At 36.4% G+C, this 21,671-nt stretch overlaps 1 protein-coding gene across 3 annotated transcripts in view; it reads right to left on the bottom strand.

Annotated features, from left to right (window-relative positions):
- Positions 1-7,062: 7,062 nt before the first annotated feature.
- Positions 7,063-21,671, bottom strand: part of LOC136832167 (ELMO domain-containing protein 2) — a 34,439-nt gene continuing 19,830 nt past the window's right edge. For 2 of the 3 annotated variants that reach the window (XM_067092918.1, XM_067092919.1), the window contains exons 5-7: positions 21,483-21,580; positions 18,929-18,997; positions 7,297-11,217 (exon numbers count right to left, since the gene is read on the bottom strand). In XM_067092918.1, the coding sequence (XP_066949019.1) occupies positions 10,923-11,217; positions 18,929-18,997; positions 21,483-21,580 (462 nt within the window). In that variant the 3' untranslated portion in view covers positions 7,297-10,922. Of the gene's footprint in view, positions 11,218-18,928; positions 18,998-21,482; positions 21,581-21,671 lie in introns of all 3 variants that reach the window. The other variant, XM_067092917.1, reaches the window with a different exon arrangement.

Below are 21,671 nucleotides of genomic sequence, written 5' to 3'. Positions count from 1 at the left end.
ATGTATTTCCAGCAATCAACTTTTACAAATGCACTTTGGCAAAATTACTTTTCTCAGTTGCTCCCGGAACTCCATGCCTAGCAACTATGCACCTTTTTCTCCATTACTTAAATTTTGATGTAGCAAACTCAGCCAAGAATAGAGCTGCTCTTCTAGAACCTTACCTTCATCATTTTCCCATCCTGGAGCATCTACATTTAATAATACGAATTATTCTCCTGCAGCACTCACTATTACTAACATAACCCTCAGACTTTTACATTCTTCCTGACACAACAAACACTAACCCTTAACAGGGCATTTCTCAGCTGTCCCAGACGCACGCTCCCACGGTCTTCCCCATTTATAATGAGTGTACACATTCAGTTAAGTTTCAGTAGGTTTTATAACATCCAGCCTCCATACTTGACAAACGTGTATAATAAACTTCTGATTTACCAGTTATACTTGCACATTGAAAACCATTTGACTACTGTATCTCTTAGTCTCTAGGTTTTGACAAAAATGAGATACCTTTATGAGGTTTCCTACCTATTGCAACTGTCCATTTGGAAAGTTTCACACTATGACGATCAGTCAAGAGGCCATTGTATTAATTCTAAGTATTCTACAGGAGCAAAGTGGTTGAAAGCCAATGCACAGCGTTCTTTAAAAACTAGAGAAAGTTTCATCCGAAGAAAAATTGTTTCTCCTATTATATGAAGACTCCAGAGAAAAACAAGCTGATAGTCAGCACTACAATTTTACTGGTACTTATAATGGAGGCAACACTTATCATTTCAAGCCTTCTAGCCTCACAGACAATTCATTCCAAGGTTTCATCATTTTATTCAATTGAATACAATAAATCTTAAACAAGTTTTCGTGCAACAACCTCCTCAATCCCACATTCAGATATTAACTTGCAGGTACCAAGTAGATCTACAATGTTAACTCTCATTCAAACTTTTTAATGCTGCTTACCCACTGGTCACAGGTTACATTCTTGATTCTTGACCTCACTCCCTTAAAACAGACGCTCCACAGGCCATCTTATGTTAGTTTATTCTGTAAGCATCACTAATCTTTTTTTTCACTATGTTGCAGTCACTAAACATGGCAAATTTTTTAAGTAATCTGTGTTTTTCCTAACATACAAACCTGAAGTTCTTTACAGAGGATTTTTCTGGGAGGAAGGATTGCCCGAGGCTGACCAGTGACGCTTCAGTCAAATACATGTGGAGGCACCCATGCAGTACACGCTTTCCAAGATGGCACGTAACCGAGGACTACCAGCCAAAGCCAAGCTGGTTGCTTCTGTTGCAACAGGAACTGTGCTGAAACCTCCCTGAACTGGCTGATGCAAGATTCAGACAGAAAGATTCTCACAGTTGTTTTTATCTATCAGCATGCCCACATATTTTGTCTCCTGCTAAAGCATGAGCTCTGACTTTTCCAAGTCAATCATGATCCCCATATCACACCAAAATACAAGGAGGCTGTCTCTGTTCCAGAGCAACTGCACCTCCAACAACACCAGAACTAGCCAGTTATCGAAGTAACATAGCAAGAGTTTGTTCACCTTGTGAATGGACCCAATTTACCACCCAGGTAGGCACACATGAACACCCACAGCACTGTCACTTATCCAAAGCACAGGGACTCAAACTGGTAGACAATCTCAATGCAAAGCAGAGGAACTTCGCCAAGGCCTGATGGACATGTGACTGGAAGTACACATCCTTTTGATTCACTGAAAGCATGAAGTCTAAGAAGTTGGATAGATAAAGAGAAGGGATGAAAAGTACAAGGCAGAAAATAAAGTAGCTGAGACAGAAGGGACACTGTAAGTGGTAACTGCTACAGGAGCTTGCAATAAGCAAGGCCCTCCTACCCAGGGACTTCTCACCCATCTTCTAATTTTTGCTATGATTATTTAAAACAAGGGTCTATGATAAATACACCACAATACTGTATATCACTTTACATAATTTTCATCAACAATTTCCAGTTCCTTCATTATTTAACCTGACCACAGATTTAAGGTTCTTAATATAACAAACTTGGCCTCAGATTCTGCATGCATGAAATAAATGACCATAATTCATTAAAACTTACAATTTTACTTTCTGTGAACACAAACAAACAACTTTACCATATCTTATTTTCTGTAGCCTAGAGCAGAGAATTCTTGCTACAATAAATTGTACTCTTGGCATGTAGGATGTTAGCATAGCACTTAAAAGACACAACCAAATGTATTTGCTTTCATTTATTCAGGGTCTAGTGGCTTTGTTTCTCATCAATATAGTGCTTACAACCACAGAACAAGGTTTTAAAATATACAAATATGTGATCAACATACAGAACCAATAAGAATCAAAACACAGGATTGACATTTTTAAAACATATTTGATAGTGAGATTTTATCAAAAGTACTGGAGCAACCGAGGCAATGGAATGGTACAGTAGTTTCAATTTCCCCCAACGATAATGGCACATTTGCCAATTGCAAAACTTTTTCTTTCTCATACTTCACTAGTAATTTTTTGAGGAAAAAAAAAAAAAAAAGACAAAACTCTTGATATGCACAAAGATGTTTTAATACTTTTTCTTATCAAATGGAGAATTTCACTAGTCATTATCTTTCTTATCACAGCATAAATGTTACTCCAGCCATATCATTTAACAACAACCAAGTAAACCACCAACAAAATTTCAAACCTAAACAAGTATTGCATTACATATAAATACATTCAATACCATTACGATATACAAACAATTATATACTCATACAGTATACAGTAAAATTAACCAGATTGCATAATAGTCCAAACCTCCAAAATCATTTGCAATTAAACACTTCTATATTATAAAATTATCAAAATTCCACATGTACTACCTAAAGCCATAACAACAAAACTGATTTTGGGAACTTAGTTTTAAAAGAATTTTGATATATTTAAGCAAACAAATCCTTGTTTCACATACATCTAATCTTCCAAGTGAAGGTTGAAAGAGATCATTTACTGATAAAAGAAATTACTTGATAGTAATGAAATGCTCAACAACAGGTGTTATAAGTTCTATGTCTGCTACTGAACCACAAGGACACCTGTTGCGTATGCTCACTTCCTGAGCACTTAGCACAAAAATCTTCTGTTGATTGAGATTGATCACTGGCAAATTTATCAAACAACACAGATAATCTATCTCATACTATTAACTTACTATGATCATCATCCCTCCATATATTATTTACAAATGTGTGAAGTAAGGATGTCCAACTAGCTGCAGTATTCTTTAAAATCCCTTTAATGGTCTGCAATACATCCCATTCCACCAAAAATAATGCCATGAGGCTTCACTATGTAAACCAATTCTGGATTCAAACTTTCAAAACAAAGTGGTAAAACATGTTTAAATTAAACATAATTTATTGTTCTATACCAAGAGTTTGAGGCCAGAAAGACTAATGGTATAATAACAGGGTTATTATATGTGAATGTGCTGTAAATGAAAATGAAAGGGCTCTGGATACTAATAACCCACTAAGTTTTACAATCAACATTTGCACAAGTAGTAAATAATGTCACTAAATACGATTGTGAATATGCCATCATACAGTTTATCAGTTTACCTACAAAATTTCAATGAAAAATGAATTACAATGCCTAGGGTACTGTCTTCAGTTGTATACATGTAATAAAGATGAAGAAGAGGAAGACGAGGAAGACCAGTCACTAGCTTAACACTTCAATATCTAGATATAAAAAATAACAATAGTACAATTAGTTATAGACAATGACTTGTGCAAACATATCCACAATATGGAGCTGACAGCTGTTCTCTGCAGACAGCTCCTCCCAGTTACAAGAAGACAGTGTTCTTGAAGACTACTGTAATTGATATGGGACTCTGAAACACAGACAATGCTACTATCCATTTCAGGGACCACGAGTCATCGTTTTTCTCAAATATCTTTCAAACTGATTATTTGATTGAAATGGTACTTTGACACAGTGTACAAGACACCTCCCACTAGTTTTTGATAATATAGTACATTGTCAAATGGTGTTAGTTAAGGTATTTACTCTTGACTTTTAAAGGCAAAGTCGCACGAGTCAGCAGGGACTAATCTACGCAATCGAACGTCAACTATCCCCCATAGACAGGAAAGGGGGGCAGAGATGGGGGGGGCCAGAAAAGTGGGTTGAGGGAGGGATGAGGAGAGGAAGGGAGAGGGAAGGACAGGATGGGGATAAAGGACGTTCGAATGCATAGTTTGGCGATGCTTGGCAACATGTAAGTCAAAAGTAAACATCTTAACTAAAACAATTTGACAATGCACTATACACTACAGTATTACCAAAAATTAGCGGGAGGTGTCTTATACACTGTGTCAAAGTGCCATTTCAATCAAATAATTAGTTTGAAAGGTATTTGAGAAAAACAAGGTATTTGAGAAAAACAATGACTAGCAGTTCCTGAAATGGATAGTAGGTTTTAAATCCACATTGCAAATACTGCAGTTCTAGGTAACACAAATGGAGCACAAAACCCTTCATGTCCAATTAACTCCTGAAGTTATTTAGCATCAAAACTGAGAAAGACGTCCCTTTAATCCAACCTGATATCCAGGTCTTACCAATTCAATACATATTGAACAAGTATATATTCAACACCTTTGCTTATCTGAAGAAAATGTAAAGTACAATAATCCTGACCACTGACATAACTTGTGTTAGCACAGGGTGTGTCCTTAAACTTCATGCCAAACTGCAAAGAAATAAGTTTGAAAAATCTTTAACATTAGTCCTATCAGAATCACAAAAATTCCTCTTTCCTAATGGGACACTAACAGGTCAAGAATGTTTACAGGAGAAACTATGAAGGCGCTAATCATACTGCCAACAATGACATTCATTCATCTTTCCCGAGGAACATAATCCAGGAAACCCTTAAAAGTGCAGACACATCATGTTAAATTACTACAGGTATAAAAAAAAACTAGAGGTGATAAATGTCAGAAGCATGTCAAAGACCTTCCAGTCATTCCACACATGCGACAGATTATCCACAATCAAGATCTAAGAGGTGATACTTGGAAAAGGGAAGATCATTGTAAGATCAGGATGTTGCCATGTTGAAGATGTTTAATATATGCTAGTTCAAAAACACCTGTTTTTGTTTGAAAACCCACTTAAATGGCAAATGTCTAAGCTGATAAAAAAAATCAAACATGTATATAAGCAATGGAAAAAGACAAGACCTCAAGTGCCATAATTCACAAATCAATGCCGAACGCAGGGACAAAAACATACCAAAGTACCAGGCAACCAACCCTCAAGTCACAACCACACTGAAGAAAATGAAGACTTCTGTGGTCCTTCTATCAAAGAGACTGGAAACTTTGGCAGCTGATTACCTATGGCACTGACAGCCAAACAGTGCATCCTAGCAGTAAAGAACCATACTCCTGACTAGCAATTTAATTTTGTCAGACTTTTTCATCCTTCAGTTGGAAGCTAAGCCATGCTTAGACCTTGGGTTTGTAATGGTATAAAAACACAATATGTTCAATTAGCGTCATATATACTCATGACGTCTCTTAACCTATACAACCTATTTCCATAGTTACTTACTTAACTACACATTATTTCCTAAATATGCATCACAAGATCAAACCCTTATCTTCAATTCTCTGGTCACTTCATAACCCAAAACACATAAATTCACAAATAATGGCTTATGAAACAATGTGTCTGTTAGCAGTAACAACGAAAACCTGTATTTATGTTTAAACATTCACAAATATTAACAAACAAGAATGCACACATCTTACTCACTTAACCTTTAAAACTTACTTGTGCATAATGATGAAAGTATCAGTCATCTAACACGTGCAACTGAAGCCAAATTTTTACATTAATATGACCACAAATCACCAGTACCATAAAGTCCATTTTCTTGAAATCTGCTCTTTCATGGTGGAAATAAGGCTCTATTAAAACTAACAAGTAGTTACATTAATGCCATAAAACAAGAAAATCTAGGCTACATTTAATGTGTCAGGGTTAGGAGTTCATTGCTTAATACTTAGATTAAAAAATTTCACAAAAGAGGTAAATATCTGAAGTTTATTTTAGCAAGTTTAACTATCTGAATATGTTCCTGTTATTGGTTGACATAACACTATGATACATTCCATAATGAAAATGAGTTTTACCTGCTCACTCATTACATCTTTTAAATAAACAGGAAAAACCAGGTTGTAAGAATATGTAAATCAAATGCATCATTTTCAATTAATTCTTATTCATAGTACTTATAAATTCAAAGAAGAGATTACTGGATCGGGGTCCCGTGTCAGCCGGTGAAAAAGTCCATTCAGCACTTATTTCTAGGTAATTCCGAACTGTCATTGGGTATGCTATTAGGCAGGAAGTATTTTCTTAATACAAGCCTATTCAGGTTCTATTCTAAGCTCATGATCTTAGACGGTGACCACTTACATTATTTTCATTACATGAATTTAGAGGACCTTACTAATGTTCAGGGTAGAATTCTCCTAGTTTTCAACGTCTCTATTTAAGTCTTTAATAGCATAAGAATGATGTTTATTTCTCTGTTATTATTTCATCGGCTGACACGGGAACCCGATCCAGAAAAAGGATTTTGACAAAGGAAAAATCTATTTCTGGAGAGGGGCCAGTGTCACCCGGTGACCCACCCCTGTTTTTCATTCTCTCCCTCCCATGGTAAACATCATTCTAGTGGGGTGGGTGCTAACATGGAATGCGGCTAGTGTTGCCTTGTATACAGTCCGCGAGTAGTGCATGGGCTTGTATCGCCACCTCTCTCGTTGGGACTTTTGACATTGGGAATCTCTATAGGATAAGGTTCCGTGTTTTTGTAGTTCACCCTTTTCCATACACGACTCCATCTAGTGGAGCTCGCTCTGGGGGTAGTAACTCCAGCATTTCATTTAGCTTTCTCTGGTATCTAGCAATGGAATTACCTAGAAATAAGTGCTGAATGGACTTTTTCACCGGGTGACACAGGCCCCTCTCCAGAAATAGATTTTTCCTTTGTCAAAATCCTTTTAATAATAAATCTACTGATGTAGAAAAATAGCAGATTGTATCAAAGTGAGCAAATTGTATACTGTATTCTCATATCTATCTCCTTCCCTGGCCATTATTTCCACCCTAATTTAAAACACATTTTTTTTTTATTCGGATGCATCTTTGAGTGCATCTGATAATTCACTATTCATATAAAATACCAAAAAATGTGTACCAGGGTACCCTGTGCAGTGTATCACAATCATTATCATGCAAACGTGGGAATACATGAGGTTATGTTGTGTATTTGGCAAAAAACTTGCAATGATAATGCTAACACTTATTAAATAATAATCAACCCTATTAACTGCCCAGCTAATAGTTTATCATAAATACGATTCAGATTATATCAACTTACAACATTATACAATTGTATGCAAATAAATACAACAGTATTTGGTAGAGAATTGTACTAAGCATACTGTCAATAGTAACTACTGAGGGATTTGTGCCTCTTTACAACCAGTCATTGTGTAACAACAAACATTCCAACAAAAGTTTTTGAGTAATGAAAGCCTAAGTCTGAGTGTTGTATAAAATATCACCTCTTGAATGTCTTAATTTAAGAGGCACTAAGTAAATGAGCCTACAATTGTCTACCAATGACAAATTTATTCATCAATGCAGGACATCAGGCCTTACAATTTCTACTTTTGGTAAAGTGTACGTTGCTTGGCAAATGCTCAAGGCTTTTCTGCAAAATATCACCAGCTGGAGCCATTAATGAACTAAAAACTTCTTAACATTATTAAGTACCTTATAAAGATCACACTTTTTATTTCAAATAGTACAGTTGTAGTTCAACATCAGGAAGTTAACCCGTTAACAAAGTTGCAATCTTCTTGTCAAAGTAGAACAAATATACAGTAATTATACAATTTATTTAAAAAATAAATATACAACAACCAATTTGCTTTTTTAGCCTGCCTGAGAAAACAGCCAGACAAAAAACTACAAGGCAGGAGCAGTCACGGCTAAAACCTACGACAAATAAAGAGCAGTCTGGGCTAAAAGCAAGCGTAGATCAGGAGCAGTCAAGGCTGAAATCTTTAGTAGGTGAGAAGCAGTGAGGGTTAAAAACTACAGTTGGTGAGTAGCTGTCAGGGCTAAAAATAGGATAGATCAGGAAGTCATGAGTAAAACTATGGTAGATCAGGTAGGCCAGAGCATACACATAACTGTAATAAAGATGATAAGGTACCTCATCATCAAAGATACCCTGAACATTACTGGCCAAAATATAAGTACTTGAGCGTTATCTGGCAGTGGGTTGAGATAATCTGAGTCTAATCAATAACTCCTTGAATAATACAAAGTAATTTTTAAAACCATAATGATGCCACCACAATAAAAGACATGTTTGAATTAAGTACAGTGAAGTGCTTAAAGCTGTATCAAAAGCTAAAATCAATGTAAAACTAACAGATAGAGTGCAACCTAAATAAACCAAGGAAATTACATGGTCTTCTGAGCGAAATGATACATATTGTATTGGTTACAATTTTTAAGCACCAGAAGAAAAAGCCTTATTTCAAATTCAAAGCTTCTTGCAAAATATGAAAAATTAAAGCTGGTACAGAAAACAGACTAAAGGACTTTAATTTATACATCCTTAATACCTAACTCCAAACCACATTGCTGTGGAATAAGGATATCTAAAAATAAAAATTTAAGGCCTCACTATACAAGCTTTTTATGATACTACAACAGTTAACTGGTTGCACTTTGAGTAAAGCTAAATATGGCTGTCCAATAAAAAAACCACCACTGCAAATATTCAATGCATGTTCTGATAACCTTTTGTACATCATTTTCCCATGTGCATGATATGTATTTGAGTATACAAAACTATTTCTGTGCAGTACAATAAGCTACGCAAAGGATTACTAATAAAGAAATTGTTCCACCTTTGTGCCTCCCCAGCTTAAAGAATCTATTATTAAATACTATAAAAATCATACCAGGGCATCTGTTTACATTTGCATTTAAAATAAAAAATTGTTCCATTCAGATTTCAATTAAATATTATTAAATGATAAAATAAAGATGTTGTAATAATAAACTTCATAAACAAGTGGGCATTCCTAAGCTTAAAGAACAAATTAGAATATGGCATTCCCTCCAACCACATACCCCTGCTGTATCTCATGCCAAGTGTTAACACTTGGACACATTATAAACTACTATAAATCATATTACTTGTATAGGTACTTATATCTCAGAAAAAGCTTACACCATGTCACTATGCTACAAATTACTCAAAAGTATCAGAACAATCCTCAAAGTTGCAATTAAAATGTGTCTATCACCTTTATTATTACTGGAAATTCATTCCTTGTTTGTAAGACAAGCCCTACACATATCCTGCACTTATCTCCTAATAAAGGCTTGTAAACAGCTTAAGCTATTAAGCAACCAGCATCTGGACACCTTTGTCAGCTGAAATGTACAGTTCCTGGCACATGAAAAAATCCATATGAAAATATAGATGGGACCTATGACTTTCAGAACAATAAAATTTGTGCCAACAATGTGTTTACCTACAGCAAGTGTTGAGGGTTTTCATTATACTATACCCACTTCAGCACTAGTGACCAAATTTGGTTCTTATCTCGAAAAGGTACTATGTCAAACAGTGTACCTTCTACAATTAACTAGTTTAATAAGCATACTAAACTTAAATTTTGCCAAATTTGGTCCATTTTCTTCAAGAGTTTAACATATGGGGAAATCTAGTTCTTAACATGAGCCAGTCAGTCCTTAGTCAGCATTTGTACAACAGGAAAACCAACACCTTAAAGAAGCCAATGAGCAAATATAGTACTCAACATTCTACAAAGCATCAGAATGTTTATGTTGGTTTAGTGTAATGATAAAGCCACTAATACATGGCCCCATTTTAGGTAACCAAGTAATCTTTTTTACAACACTGAATACTGGCTCTGCTATGCATGTTAGCAACAAGCTATTTTATGGAAAATACACATATGAACATGTACAAAATGTCTGAAACTGTAAAATACATGGGCTGCTTGGGGTGCACTGAACTTTGAAGGCAATGAGTTGCATCAAGAGTTAACTTGTAAGCATAGGATGATTGAGGATTGAAGGTTTCCTGTGCCCGACTGTTACTTAATGTTTCAAAAAAGACAGATTTGAAAAATATGATAATGCAGCTGTTCACTAAGAATACTTTGAACATCCACACTAGCATCTTCCTTTGCACTGCCTCTAGGATGAAAGACTTTTTCAGATGTACTGTATGAGGACTGAGAAAAATAAAGAGCAATATAGGGACAGTAACTTTATTACCCTGAAGTCTGATCCTGAAAATAGCATTATACCAAATTTTACAGCTTTTGTTATTCTGCAAGTTCTGACGCAAATGAAGATGTCAAGAAAGAGGCAGGTTTCATCACAACAATATTTGTTCATGAGTGACATATGTGTAAAATGCTGCAATTTTTGTCACTGAATTGTAAATTCCTTTTACAATCATTATCATGTTCTGAGTGAAAATATGTTTGGCAAAACAGCACATTTTAGTCTACGAAAGAAACTTGACAATGATGCACATGAAATCCAACACAGCCAGGGGCCACAAACTATTCATTGGGGTAGGAAGGTAGGAAAGGCGGTTTCAAAAACCATACACAGTTAAAGAAGGCAACTCTTAAAATGTATGAATTGCTTGTACATCAACTATTCCTTAGTAATCCCCAAAAATCTGTATTAAATAGCATACTGTATAACCTATTATATAATGACTGCAATCTTCTACAACAGACTTCTATGAAATCTAACATGAAAAGATCATTAAATGTTTTCTAAGACAAAGTTACACTTAAAATATGCAGTAGGATCTTGCAGTTTTTGTTTTACTTGATTTTCAAATTTATCTCTCACACGTGAGAATTCCATCATATCCTTGGGTTTTTCGTGCCTCCACAGTTCATCAAAAGTATAAAACAAGTAGCAATAAAATTGATGGAATGTACGTACTTCAGAGAACTTTTTGGAAGCATTGTAGAAATGGGTCTTGGCTTCACCATTCTTCAGTAGTGAGTATGCCATGAAAGTAATGTTGATCCCAACTATGGCAAATGAATACCTAGAAAAAATTTTAGGCTTTGAACTCTGACACAGCTCAAGAAGAGAATCATTTATTCTTAATACTGGAACAAATAACAATAAAAGCTAACTTTGCAGAATAAATAAAATGATCCTGCAATTACCATTTTGTTGTAGACCACAAAATTCAGCTTTCAACAACAAATCATTTACACATAAGGCAGCCAGAGACAACCATGCTATGTTGAGAAATTCTTATATGAGAAATAAAGTCATCCCAATTAAGAACTCATGAGGATCTTCATGCCTAACAAGTAATGAGTACACAACTTCTAAACACTGAGAACTGCAAAACATCTAAAACAGTTCCATTAATACAAGTCTTTTACTTTACTTAAAACAATTAACAGGGTATGTGCAAGTTGTGAGCCAATTCATTTAAGAAAAGAAATCTTGAGTTATCCTCTCTGGACAATATCCTATGACTGGGAGACAGCTCACTAACCACCAGACTACAAATAATTTGCTGACTCCTCAAGCTAAATTAGATTAAGATGATATAACTCAGAGATGGGGGGGCCAGGGTAGGAAAGCATTACTAGTAAAATAAGGTTTATATTTATGAACATAAAAAATTATATAATTATGGTGGATCACTATTTTGTGTGAAGCAATGTTTTAGTTCTTACACATTTTTATTACACTGAAGAGTGATAGCACTAACAATAAAACCTGTCATCTTTATGGAACTACGATGTTCAAGTCTCTGAATGTCATGGAAGGTGTTCATTACAAATAAGTAAAATATGTGGCATATCCATATGAACAGTAATCTCTATTGTTACTGAACAAAAATGGTGCTGATCAACGACAAAGTGGTCACTGAGTAAGACTGCTGATATGAAAAGTTGGGTGATGATAAAGCAAGCGAAACACCTGTCTCCCAGCAAATACGTTTTTACAATAAAACACATTTTCATACAAACCCATCAATCATAAATAGCCTTAACCTGTGCAAAATGTACTATGACACAAAGTGCATCCACACACATCCATTTGAAAAGATAGAAATAAAGGTTCCAATGTCGACTAGCCAATCAACTCCATCAAGCCACTGTAAGTGGTTTTCTCTCGTTCTTCTGTGCTATCCTTTATCTGAAGAGATAGGAGACAAGAGGATGGCACTAAAAATTATAATAAATGATTTTGTATAAAAACACATTTTACTATAAAAGCATAATTTGATATTACAAACTTATTTATCATAACAGCGTGACTCACAATTTAGGATGGACCACTAAGATGAACCCTTGAAAAAATGGAAGATGTAGCCATAAGATGTCTACACCCCTAGAAGATTTTATTGGAGTTAGCAATAATCTAACAGAGTACACACTCACCAGGCAAAAGAGGCATCAAGGCTGGTACTTTAGAAAATGCACACCTCCATGTGTGCCAGGAAATGGGAGGTTGGATGGATGTATGATATTTAGGGCAAAAGCCCAGGCACTGGGGCCAGGAAGGCCATTTCAGCGAGGAAATGGGAGAGGGGTCCCATATTTTGTCCTTAACAGGTAAGGCAGAAGAACTTTGGCTCAAATCTTTGTGAGCAAACAGTATGGTGAGTCTTTGGTGTTGCTTTAGTCATGCTTTCAAGAACATAAGTTGTGTTCAATGGCCATTCAAGTCTAGAGAAGTCAAAATTTTGCATCTGGGCCTTAACAGCTAAGGCAGCGTATACCCTAGTATCAGCTGATTTCAATTACCCCATTTCATCTAAAGTTTTTAAGAAGCTGCTCTCTATGTGTCTTTGTAGGTTTGTTGTATATAATAAACTGCTGCCAGCATTACAGTTTGGGTTTTGTAAAGGCTTTGGTACTCGTGATGCACTCTTGTCAATATCCACACTCTTGTAGAGTGCTCTTGATGAGGTGTAAAGGCATGCATGATAAGTCTAGATTTTAGTATAAGCCTCTGAACATGTAAACCATAAAACACTTATCTACATGCTCAGATTACTGGGAATTAGTGGACCTTTAATTCATATTTTAAATGAATTTTTAATAGGCTGAACCCAAAAGGTCTGTGTTGATGGCCAGTAGCTTTAGTAATGCCATTTCAGATGTTCCTCAAGGCATTGTTCTTGGATTTTTTAATTTATTTTCTATACTACATGTGACAAGGTCTGGAGAACAAACTGATTGCATATGTCGATGATTCTTTGCTCCTAGCTGTTGTTCTTTCTCCGTACCTTAGGTTTGTGGTCAAAGAATCCTTGAATAGAGATCTGGCACTTATCCAATAGTGGAATAGGCTTTCAGGCATGAAACTTAACCCTGCTAACACTCAAAAGTATGATAGTTAGTTGATCCATAACACTTCTACCTTTGCACCCTGGTTTACATTCAAATGGTACATTTTCAAATGTCAATGAATCTTTTCAAGATTTTAGGAGTAATTTTTTATAAGAAATTAGCTTTTGAGAAGCATGGACAGTATATGTAATATTGCTTCCCCTGTTTCTCAAAGTTGGCATCTTGCAGAAATGTTTAGAATGTTTCAGGACAAAGCTACCATATCTAAGTGTCTTAACTTTTCTTTTTCCTTGCTTGGAGTACTGTTCGCCAGTATGGATTTTGGGCGCTGATTCTCATCTCAAACCATGGATCAAGTTATGTCATCAGTCAAGTTTAGTTTATTTTCCCAATTCTTACTGTTGACGTGTGGTATAGAACTGAAGTGAGTTCACTATGTTTGTGGCATAAAATCACCTACAACAACAAACGTCCTCTGCACTCTTTTTTAACTGACCTAGATGTTTCTGTTTGTAACATTTGGCAGGTTACTGCTGCAAACAGTATATCAATTTCCAGCATCAGGTTTAATAATACTCAGTTTGCTAGGAATTTTATCTTGTCTACTATTAAAATGTGGAATAGTTTGCCTAATGCAGTTGTGGAATCTTCTGATTTCCAAATATTTGAGCGAGGAGGAATTTCATTCCTGCTCTCAGCTGACATCTAAATATCAGTGTATCAGTTTTAATATTCTATTCCCTCATATTTATTTATCACCATTTCTATAAATTTTCTCTCTCTTCAGGCTAATTTCCTTTTGGAGCCATCTTGGGTATATAGTCTGGTGACTCTGTCCATAAGGGTTGTCAACTGAAAATTTAAAGAAAGAAGAAAGAAAGACTCATGAAGAGATAAGGACAAATAATCTAGCTTCCTCCAAACAGAAAGTATATGGCCTGATCATAAACCTGTCTCAATCAATACACATCTAGGTAAAATCTCACAAAGGTACTCTAAAAATACCAAGTATGATAGAGCTCTAAAAAACCAAGTATGATAGAGAAATCTTGGTTATATTAAAGGCCATGGAGGAGAAGGCTTGAACCTCAAGAACCTTGATCTTGAGCACATAAAGGCCCTCACTAGACACAGAATTCTTAGAAACAAGACAATTCTGATTTGTGCACAGGAACATGGCTTCTGTTCCATGAGGATAAGACCTAAGGCCTCTTATAAAACATAGAACACCATCCTTGGGAAAGGAAGGCAAGGCAGGAATGGCAATGGGATAAAAAAAAAAAGAGATCCATCCATTCTACAAGATTAAGTCTTGGTTATGAACTCAGGGGCAAACACAAAACCAACCAAGAACCAGTGGCTCAGATGTGATACCTCACCTGAAAGGATATGAAGCTTGTTGGCATGCTTAGAGGCAGCCAATGCAATATGGGACACAGTCTTGAGTGTCCAATCCAAAAGTTAGGTGCTCAACACAGGCTCATTGGGGGCATGGTCTGGGGGGCATAGTCACAGTCAAGTCCCAGATCTGCTATAAATGATGAAAGAGACTGAAAATGTTCTTATCATTTCCTAAGTCTATGCTGTGCTAGAGGAAGACTGAAGACAAGGTGGAGCAATAACCTGTAATAGCCAATAGAGAGTGCTTCTTGATATTCCTAAGGTACACAAAAAAAGCTTCTAACATAAAACTACAGCATCTGACAAGAGTAGGACATCAAGGACAGCCTGCTCAGTTTTTCATCATTAAAAACATTAAAGTATGATCAGAAGTCCCAATTGAAAGACCAACAGTACTGGTTATGATACCAAGGAAATCAAAGAATATTAGATCCAAGCAAATAACAGATTGTGAGTGGCCTCATTTGTAATTAACTTACAATCAGATTCACGGGTTCAAAGCTTTTGGGCCATGGCAATGATTAGGAGAAACAGAATTCGGCCACTCCCTGCAGTGAGCATTGAAATTATCAGCAAACACCAAGAGGACTTTCAAAATACTTCCTGTATCTTAGTCATGGTGAGCTGAAGAGTCAAAAAATAGCAACATATGAGTCTGGATTGCAACAGACAGAACGCAAATAAAATTTTTTATGCCTGCCATTAAAACTTTATGACTTGGAGCTCATGGCAACCACATTCCTAACAGGTGCCATGAGAATTTGGGTACTCATTCCAAATACATGCAATGCCATCCCCTTGCTCAAGGAATGGCATGCCATCCCCTTGCTCAAGGAATGGCAACACTTAGAAGTAGTAAGGGTTTCTTAAAACCTAATAAGAAGCTCAGGTGAGTGCCTTTTTGAGATATCAAAGTTTTTGTGCATAGTACAATATCATACTGCCTGGAGGCAACGACACGATCACTGATATTACCATGCAGCCCATGAAGACTGCATTGCAGTACATCACATGACACTGGTGAGGTCTAGAAAGCACAGATAGTGAATGTTGCTCAATAATGATAATTACGTGAACACTGGCTAATTGTAGAAAAATAATAACCTGATTTCATGGAAAAGATACCAAATTTCAGAAAAAAATAGTCAACATGGCAGAGCTAACAGCAAGTAGAGCCAAAGTATCCTCCAGGATAGCCATTTCAACAGAAGGAAGGACAGCCGTGGTTTTGAAAATAGAAATTTTTATAATAAAATTTATTTTTTAAATACTTACCTCTCTATTATGACAGCTGTATTTCCCGCGTCAGGCGGGAGGACGATAGTGTATGAAAAGTAAAAAAAAAAATAATAGGATCGTTTAGTTTGAACCGTCTATTCACGCATCCCTTTCGGCTGGTTTGAGCACCTATAGTTTTCCGTTAAGTTTTTTTTGTCCACATGAGTGGGGAGGTGGGGGGTGATACATAATGAAGAGGTGAGTAGTTAAAAAAATAAAGTTTATTAAAAAAATTTCTATTTCTGAAATGAATCTTATCTCTTTATTATGAGAGCTGATTCCTGCACTGAACTAAGGAGGTGGGAGGGTGTGAGGGCAAAATGAATAACCCCAAAAAAACCATAAAATTCCATCAGGAATAAGATGCTACTTACCTAATGACTGGCATCCATCTACTGGTACTGCTGCCAAGTAAGGACTAATTCATTAAGTAGCAAGACCTCTGAATGATGCTGGAGGTTCCTTGCTAGGGATACCACTCTCACTCTGATGCAAGTGGGACACAAGGCCTTGTGTTTAGGCCAGCAGAGCAACGATGGTAAAAGAATGAAGACCTTTGCCTAGTACAACATAAGTACCTTTATACTTCCCAAAACTTGACAATTTCCTAACTAAATAGGAAAGGTCAGAGCAAAACTATCCTAATTGTTCAGGATATGAATTCCACTACCATAATGAGGGGAAAAAGAGTTCTGCAATATTCATATTGAACTTCCACATCTTGCAGATAGTGTGAATGAATTACAGAGTTACACCTCCAATGCGCTGCATTGACAACTTTCTCTAGAGAAAGATTCTTAAGCAAACTGAGTGTTCACTACCGCTCGCATATCGTGAAATCTTACTTTAAGCAGAGATAAGAAAGTAGAGTCTGGATTTGCGTGTGCCTCTCTGACCAGACACGACATGGCATTCTTTGATAAGGCTAAGTCAGGTTTCCTAGGCTGCAAAAAAGGTTGTTGACATTTTGCCTGATTTCCCTAGTCCTTTGCAAATATACAGAAAGAGCTCTGACTGGACGAAGGGAAGTTTCTTCTCCATCTGGCATCAAAGAGGACAGACTGGGGATCATGAAAGAATGAGGCAGAGGATGCAACTTAAAGACATTCTTGGCGCTGAAAAGAGGTAGAAAAGAAAGGACTGCTCCTTGGGTAGTAAAGCCTACATGGCATGAGAAAGTCTGATGGTCACCAACTCTTTTTGCAGAGGCCAAAGCTAAAAAAAACGGAGTCTTCACTGTCAAAATCTTAAGGGAGGCTGTGCTCAAGGGCTCAGACTGGGGCACATTTAAATACTTAAGCATTACATCCAAATTCTAGCCCAGGGGTTTATTTGGAGACTTAGGAATCTCAATTTGGAAGGAGTGGATGGCCTCCTTACCATAGACGAAAGACAGAAGATAACAAGGATCGATACCCTTTAATGGCAGGAAATGAAAAATGTCTGTTGTAACATAAGTATGAATTTAATGATATTATTCACAGAGGTATGGATGCAGGAAAGCATTCGGTGTCAAGAGAGTGCCTGCTGTCAAGAGTGTGTCCGATGGCAGGAAAGCGCTTACTGGCAAGAGCTTCCGATGGAAGGCGAGCGCCTACTGCCAGGCGAGTGCCTGCTGTCAAGCAAGCATACGATGTCAGGTGAACGTCTCCAAGAGTATATTGAATCATCTTGCAAGGGAAGACTACAGGAAGACTTACAGGAGTACAAGGCCTCCCACAAGGCCTAAGGATACAGAATCTGATATTAAGTGAGCTTATCCTTACCTAGCATATCTATCTCCTGCCTAGGTGAACTTCGCTTGATTTTGCCATACTTATCTTTCTGTGACCAAGTGCCAACCTGTAAGTGATATGGGCCAGGTTGGCCAGAGGAAGAAGACAACAGGCACAAACCGCTTCCACTCCTGGACATACCCGACTTCCCTGTACAGTATACCTTCAACAGTAGAAGGAGCATCACAGGGTGTGGCTAGGGTAAGGCTAACAGGGAGGGAGGGTGTTGGCACTTCTTCTGCTGCAAGGAGGAAACCCAAAAGCATAGCTACTTCGGCTCCTAATTTGCTAAACCTCATATCCTGAACAAGACGGGGAGCTTTGAGAGAAGAAAATTTTGAAGGAGAAGCATTACTAGGAAAAGAGGGAGAGTGGGAAGAGGTGGGGTGAGAAACTCTTACTCCTAACCTCATTTCCTGTCCTAGAATTAAAAGAATTTTTTTTGTCTTTTCCTATTCTTATCGGCTTCTCGCCTCTGCTTATACTTCAAATAAATAAACATTCATCATTTCATCTGACCAACCAATACACTGATCACAGTGATAGTCAAAAAAATCCTTGTTCCTAAATGTAATATATTCGTTGTGACCATTGTAAACTGAAGAGCAGAGGCGGGTATTGCACCCTCTTACCTTACAGACACAAAACAACTTTTCTTTCTTCTCCTTGGATGACATCCTATATAATAAAAAAACAAGAAAAATCACACCAAATTCATAAAACAATCTCATCATCAATGAAATCTTGTATACACTCTCCAATGTGTCCTCGTAGGCTGATGACAGAGAAAAAACTGAATGGGAAACTATAGACACTCAAACAACACAAAAGGGGTGGGTGATCCCATTATCTTTTTTTTTTTTTTTTACTTTTCACACACTATTGTCCTCCTTCCTGAAGCAAGAAATACAGCTATTATAATAGAGAGGTGAGATTCATTTAAAAAATTAAGATTCTAGATCATAAAAAATAAACAACTTACCCATACACTGGATGATGTGAACGTGCTAATACATGTCGAGCTGCAGAAGTGTGCTGTTCTGCAAAGAATCTGAAAGACCAAAATACAGTACTATAAATGATCCTTGAATAATTTACATAGGACATTTCAACCATGACATGAAAAGTTTCATTTTTTGAAAATTTATTTTAGATAAAAGAAGAAAGGCTTAAAATTGAATACTACCTAGTATATATTATCAACAGATTTGCATAAAGCGTACATATATATACATGGAATAACAAACAATGACTAAGAGATGGAGCATGTTATGTGAATGAGATGGAGCATGTTATGTGAATATCTTAAAGGAGTTGCATCCCTACCCTTTAGTGAGCACCAGGTTCAGCTAGACCAGCTTGCAGTGCCTAAATCTGGATCCCTGACTTCAGGGTACAAGCATTGTCACCTTGTAGGTTGAAATGCAAGCTTCCAAAGAATATGGTATTCATTTGAAATAAGTGACAGAAGGTTATAGGAAATACAAAAATAAAAGGTCAGTTTTTGGAAAAGAAAAACAAATTAACAAAGTAACAAATAGATAAAAATGTAAGTAAATCACTAAAATACAAGGGATGAAAATTGTTTTGGGGTAGTAATGTGTTACATCTTTGCTTGAACTTTTGAAGTTCTAAATGCACAAAGTCCTCAGGGAAACTGTACCACAGTCCAGTGGTGTGAGGAATATGATATGGGCTATGACAGAATCACTGCAGAGATGATTTAGTTGAAAATGAAATGACAACTCATATACTAACTAGACTTTTGCAGAATATGAATGAGGAAATAAAGCCTGATGACTGGGAACTGGAGGTCATAGCAATGGTTCCAAAGAAAGGTGATATAACTAACTGTATTAGCTATTGAGGCATTGTACATTATGATGAAAGTACTCTGTTTGCTTATTCTGCAATAAGCTGAAGAAAAAAATTGATAAAATGCTTATAGATGAACAGACTCAACAGTCACTCATATTAATATCACTGGCTCCTGACAGTTGATAAGTTAATTTATCATCACCCAACATAAGGCAACTAAATGAGGCACCTGAGATACCCATCAGCCTTAAATAACAACAGATACTCCAATAACACATCACAGGAAGAGATCACACATTCATGTTAAGACATATTATGGAGCATCTTATAGAATTTAAATTACCCTTCTGATCACCTTTGTTGATTATGAGAAGGTATTTGCCAGTGCCCACAGATCAATATAATGGAAGGTCTTGCCTTACTTTGGGATTCTCATTAAATATGTAAAGTTACTGAAATCACCCATGGACAAAGTTGATGCAAAGTTAATACTGATGGCATTGAAAAAAGTGGTTGGAGATAGAAGAGAAGGTTTACAGTACAGTATATCGATTAACAGTAGAAACCTGACAAACTTAAAATATGAAGAAAATGCTGCTTTAACCTTCAAAATGCCACAAAATTTGCAAAGCTTGGATATTAGTATGCATCATATAACTAAAGAGACTAGACTCAAGATGAATCTAAAAAAATAGAAGTAATGAGTACAATGAATCTAAAAAAAAAATAGAAGTTATGAGTTGAACTTTAAAATATTTAGGAACAATGATATCCAATTCATGTTCTCTTGAGTTGGAATTTACCGAAACAACAAAACAAGCAAATCAGTCAATGGGAAGGTTGAATAAGATTTTGAAATCAAATGAAACTGATTATGAAAGCAAGATTATACCTAAGTCTAGTATACCTAAGTCTAGTATGATCTGTATTGCTATATGGACATTAATCATGGTATGACAAAGTAACTAAACCTTTTAGATTTTGTCACTTTGAGACTAAAGCTTCAATACTAATATTAGGAGTCAGATGGCAGGAAAGAGCAATAAATGGTACTACAAGGGAAATTATGGAATTTCCATTTGTGGATGAGATAATGATGAATGGAAATGGAGATAGCTTGGACATGACCTCCTCACCACCCCAGGGGAATAATATGTGATAGTCTCAGATGGTCTCCTATTAGCACTGTGGGCACCAGAAGAATTGGAAGACCCAGACTTACTTGGATGAGAACTATGAAGCAGGAGGCTGGAGAAGACTAAAAATCTGTGGAAAATGTAGCATGAGAAAGATGGGTGGCAGAATGTCACAGAGTCGCCCTTTGCAATGCACAGCATTGGAGGCAATGATGATGATGATGATGATAAATGAAAAACTATATAAGTATATATATATGACCTAAATGTTAAATAAACAAAGACTAGAGTATATGAGTGTCGCATCAAGCAAGAGAAATCAAACACAAGGCTTTGGAAGACCAGGGTTTGAAAGGCATGGCAGAGCCTAAGTGTTGACTATTATGATTTAATTGTTTTACCAAACCACTAAGTCAATTTTCCCTTTCCTAAGACTGGCCTATGATGGTAGATAACCTGAATTAAACTGTCATCAATCAACACAAGGCAAATGAGCCCCCTGAGAGACCCATCAGCTATAAATAACAACAGATACATCAGTGACACATAACAGGCAGAGAATTTTGTTACTGAATTACTTACAATAAATTTTCTAAGCCTAAGATGCCCATGCCTCGAAAATCAGTTTTGGGGTCATCTCCTTGAAACCCAATGTCTTGCCATTGTTTAGTTACTCTGGCCTGTGAGTAAAGAAGATTAAAATTTCATTAACATGGATTAAAACACCAACACCCTAATAGTTAAAAAGATTATGCAAAATAAATTACTCTT

Source organism: Macrobrachium rosenbergii, chromosome 49, assembly GCF_040412425.1.
Source record: "Macrobrachium rosenbergii isolate ZJJX-2024 chromosome 49, ASM4041242v1, whole genome shotgun sequence".
Lineage (NCBI taxonomy): Eukaryota > Metazoa > Arthropoda > Malacostraca > Decapoda > Palaemonidae > Macrobrachium > Macrobrachium rosenbergii.
Note: the sequence above shows the minus strand (reverse complement) of the source record. Positions and strands in the feature narration are given on the sequence as shown.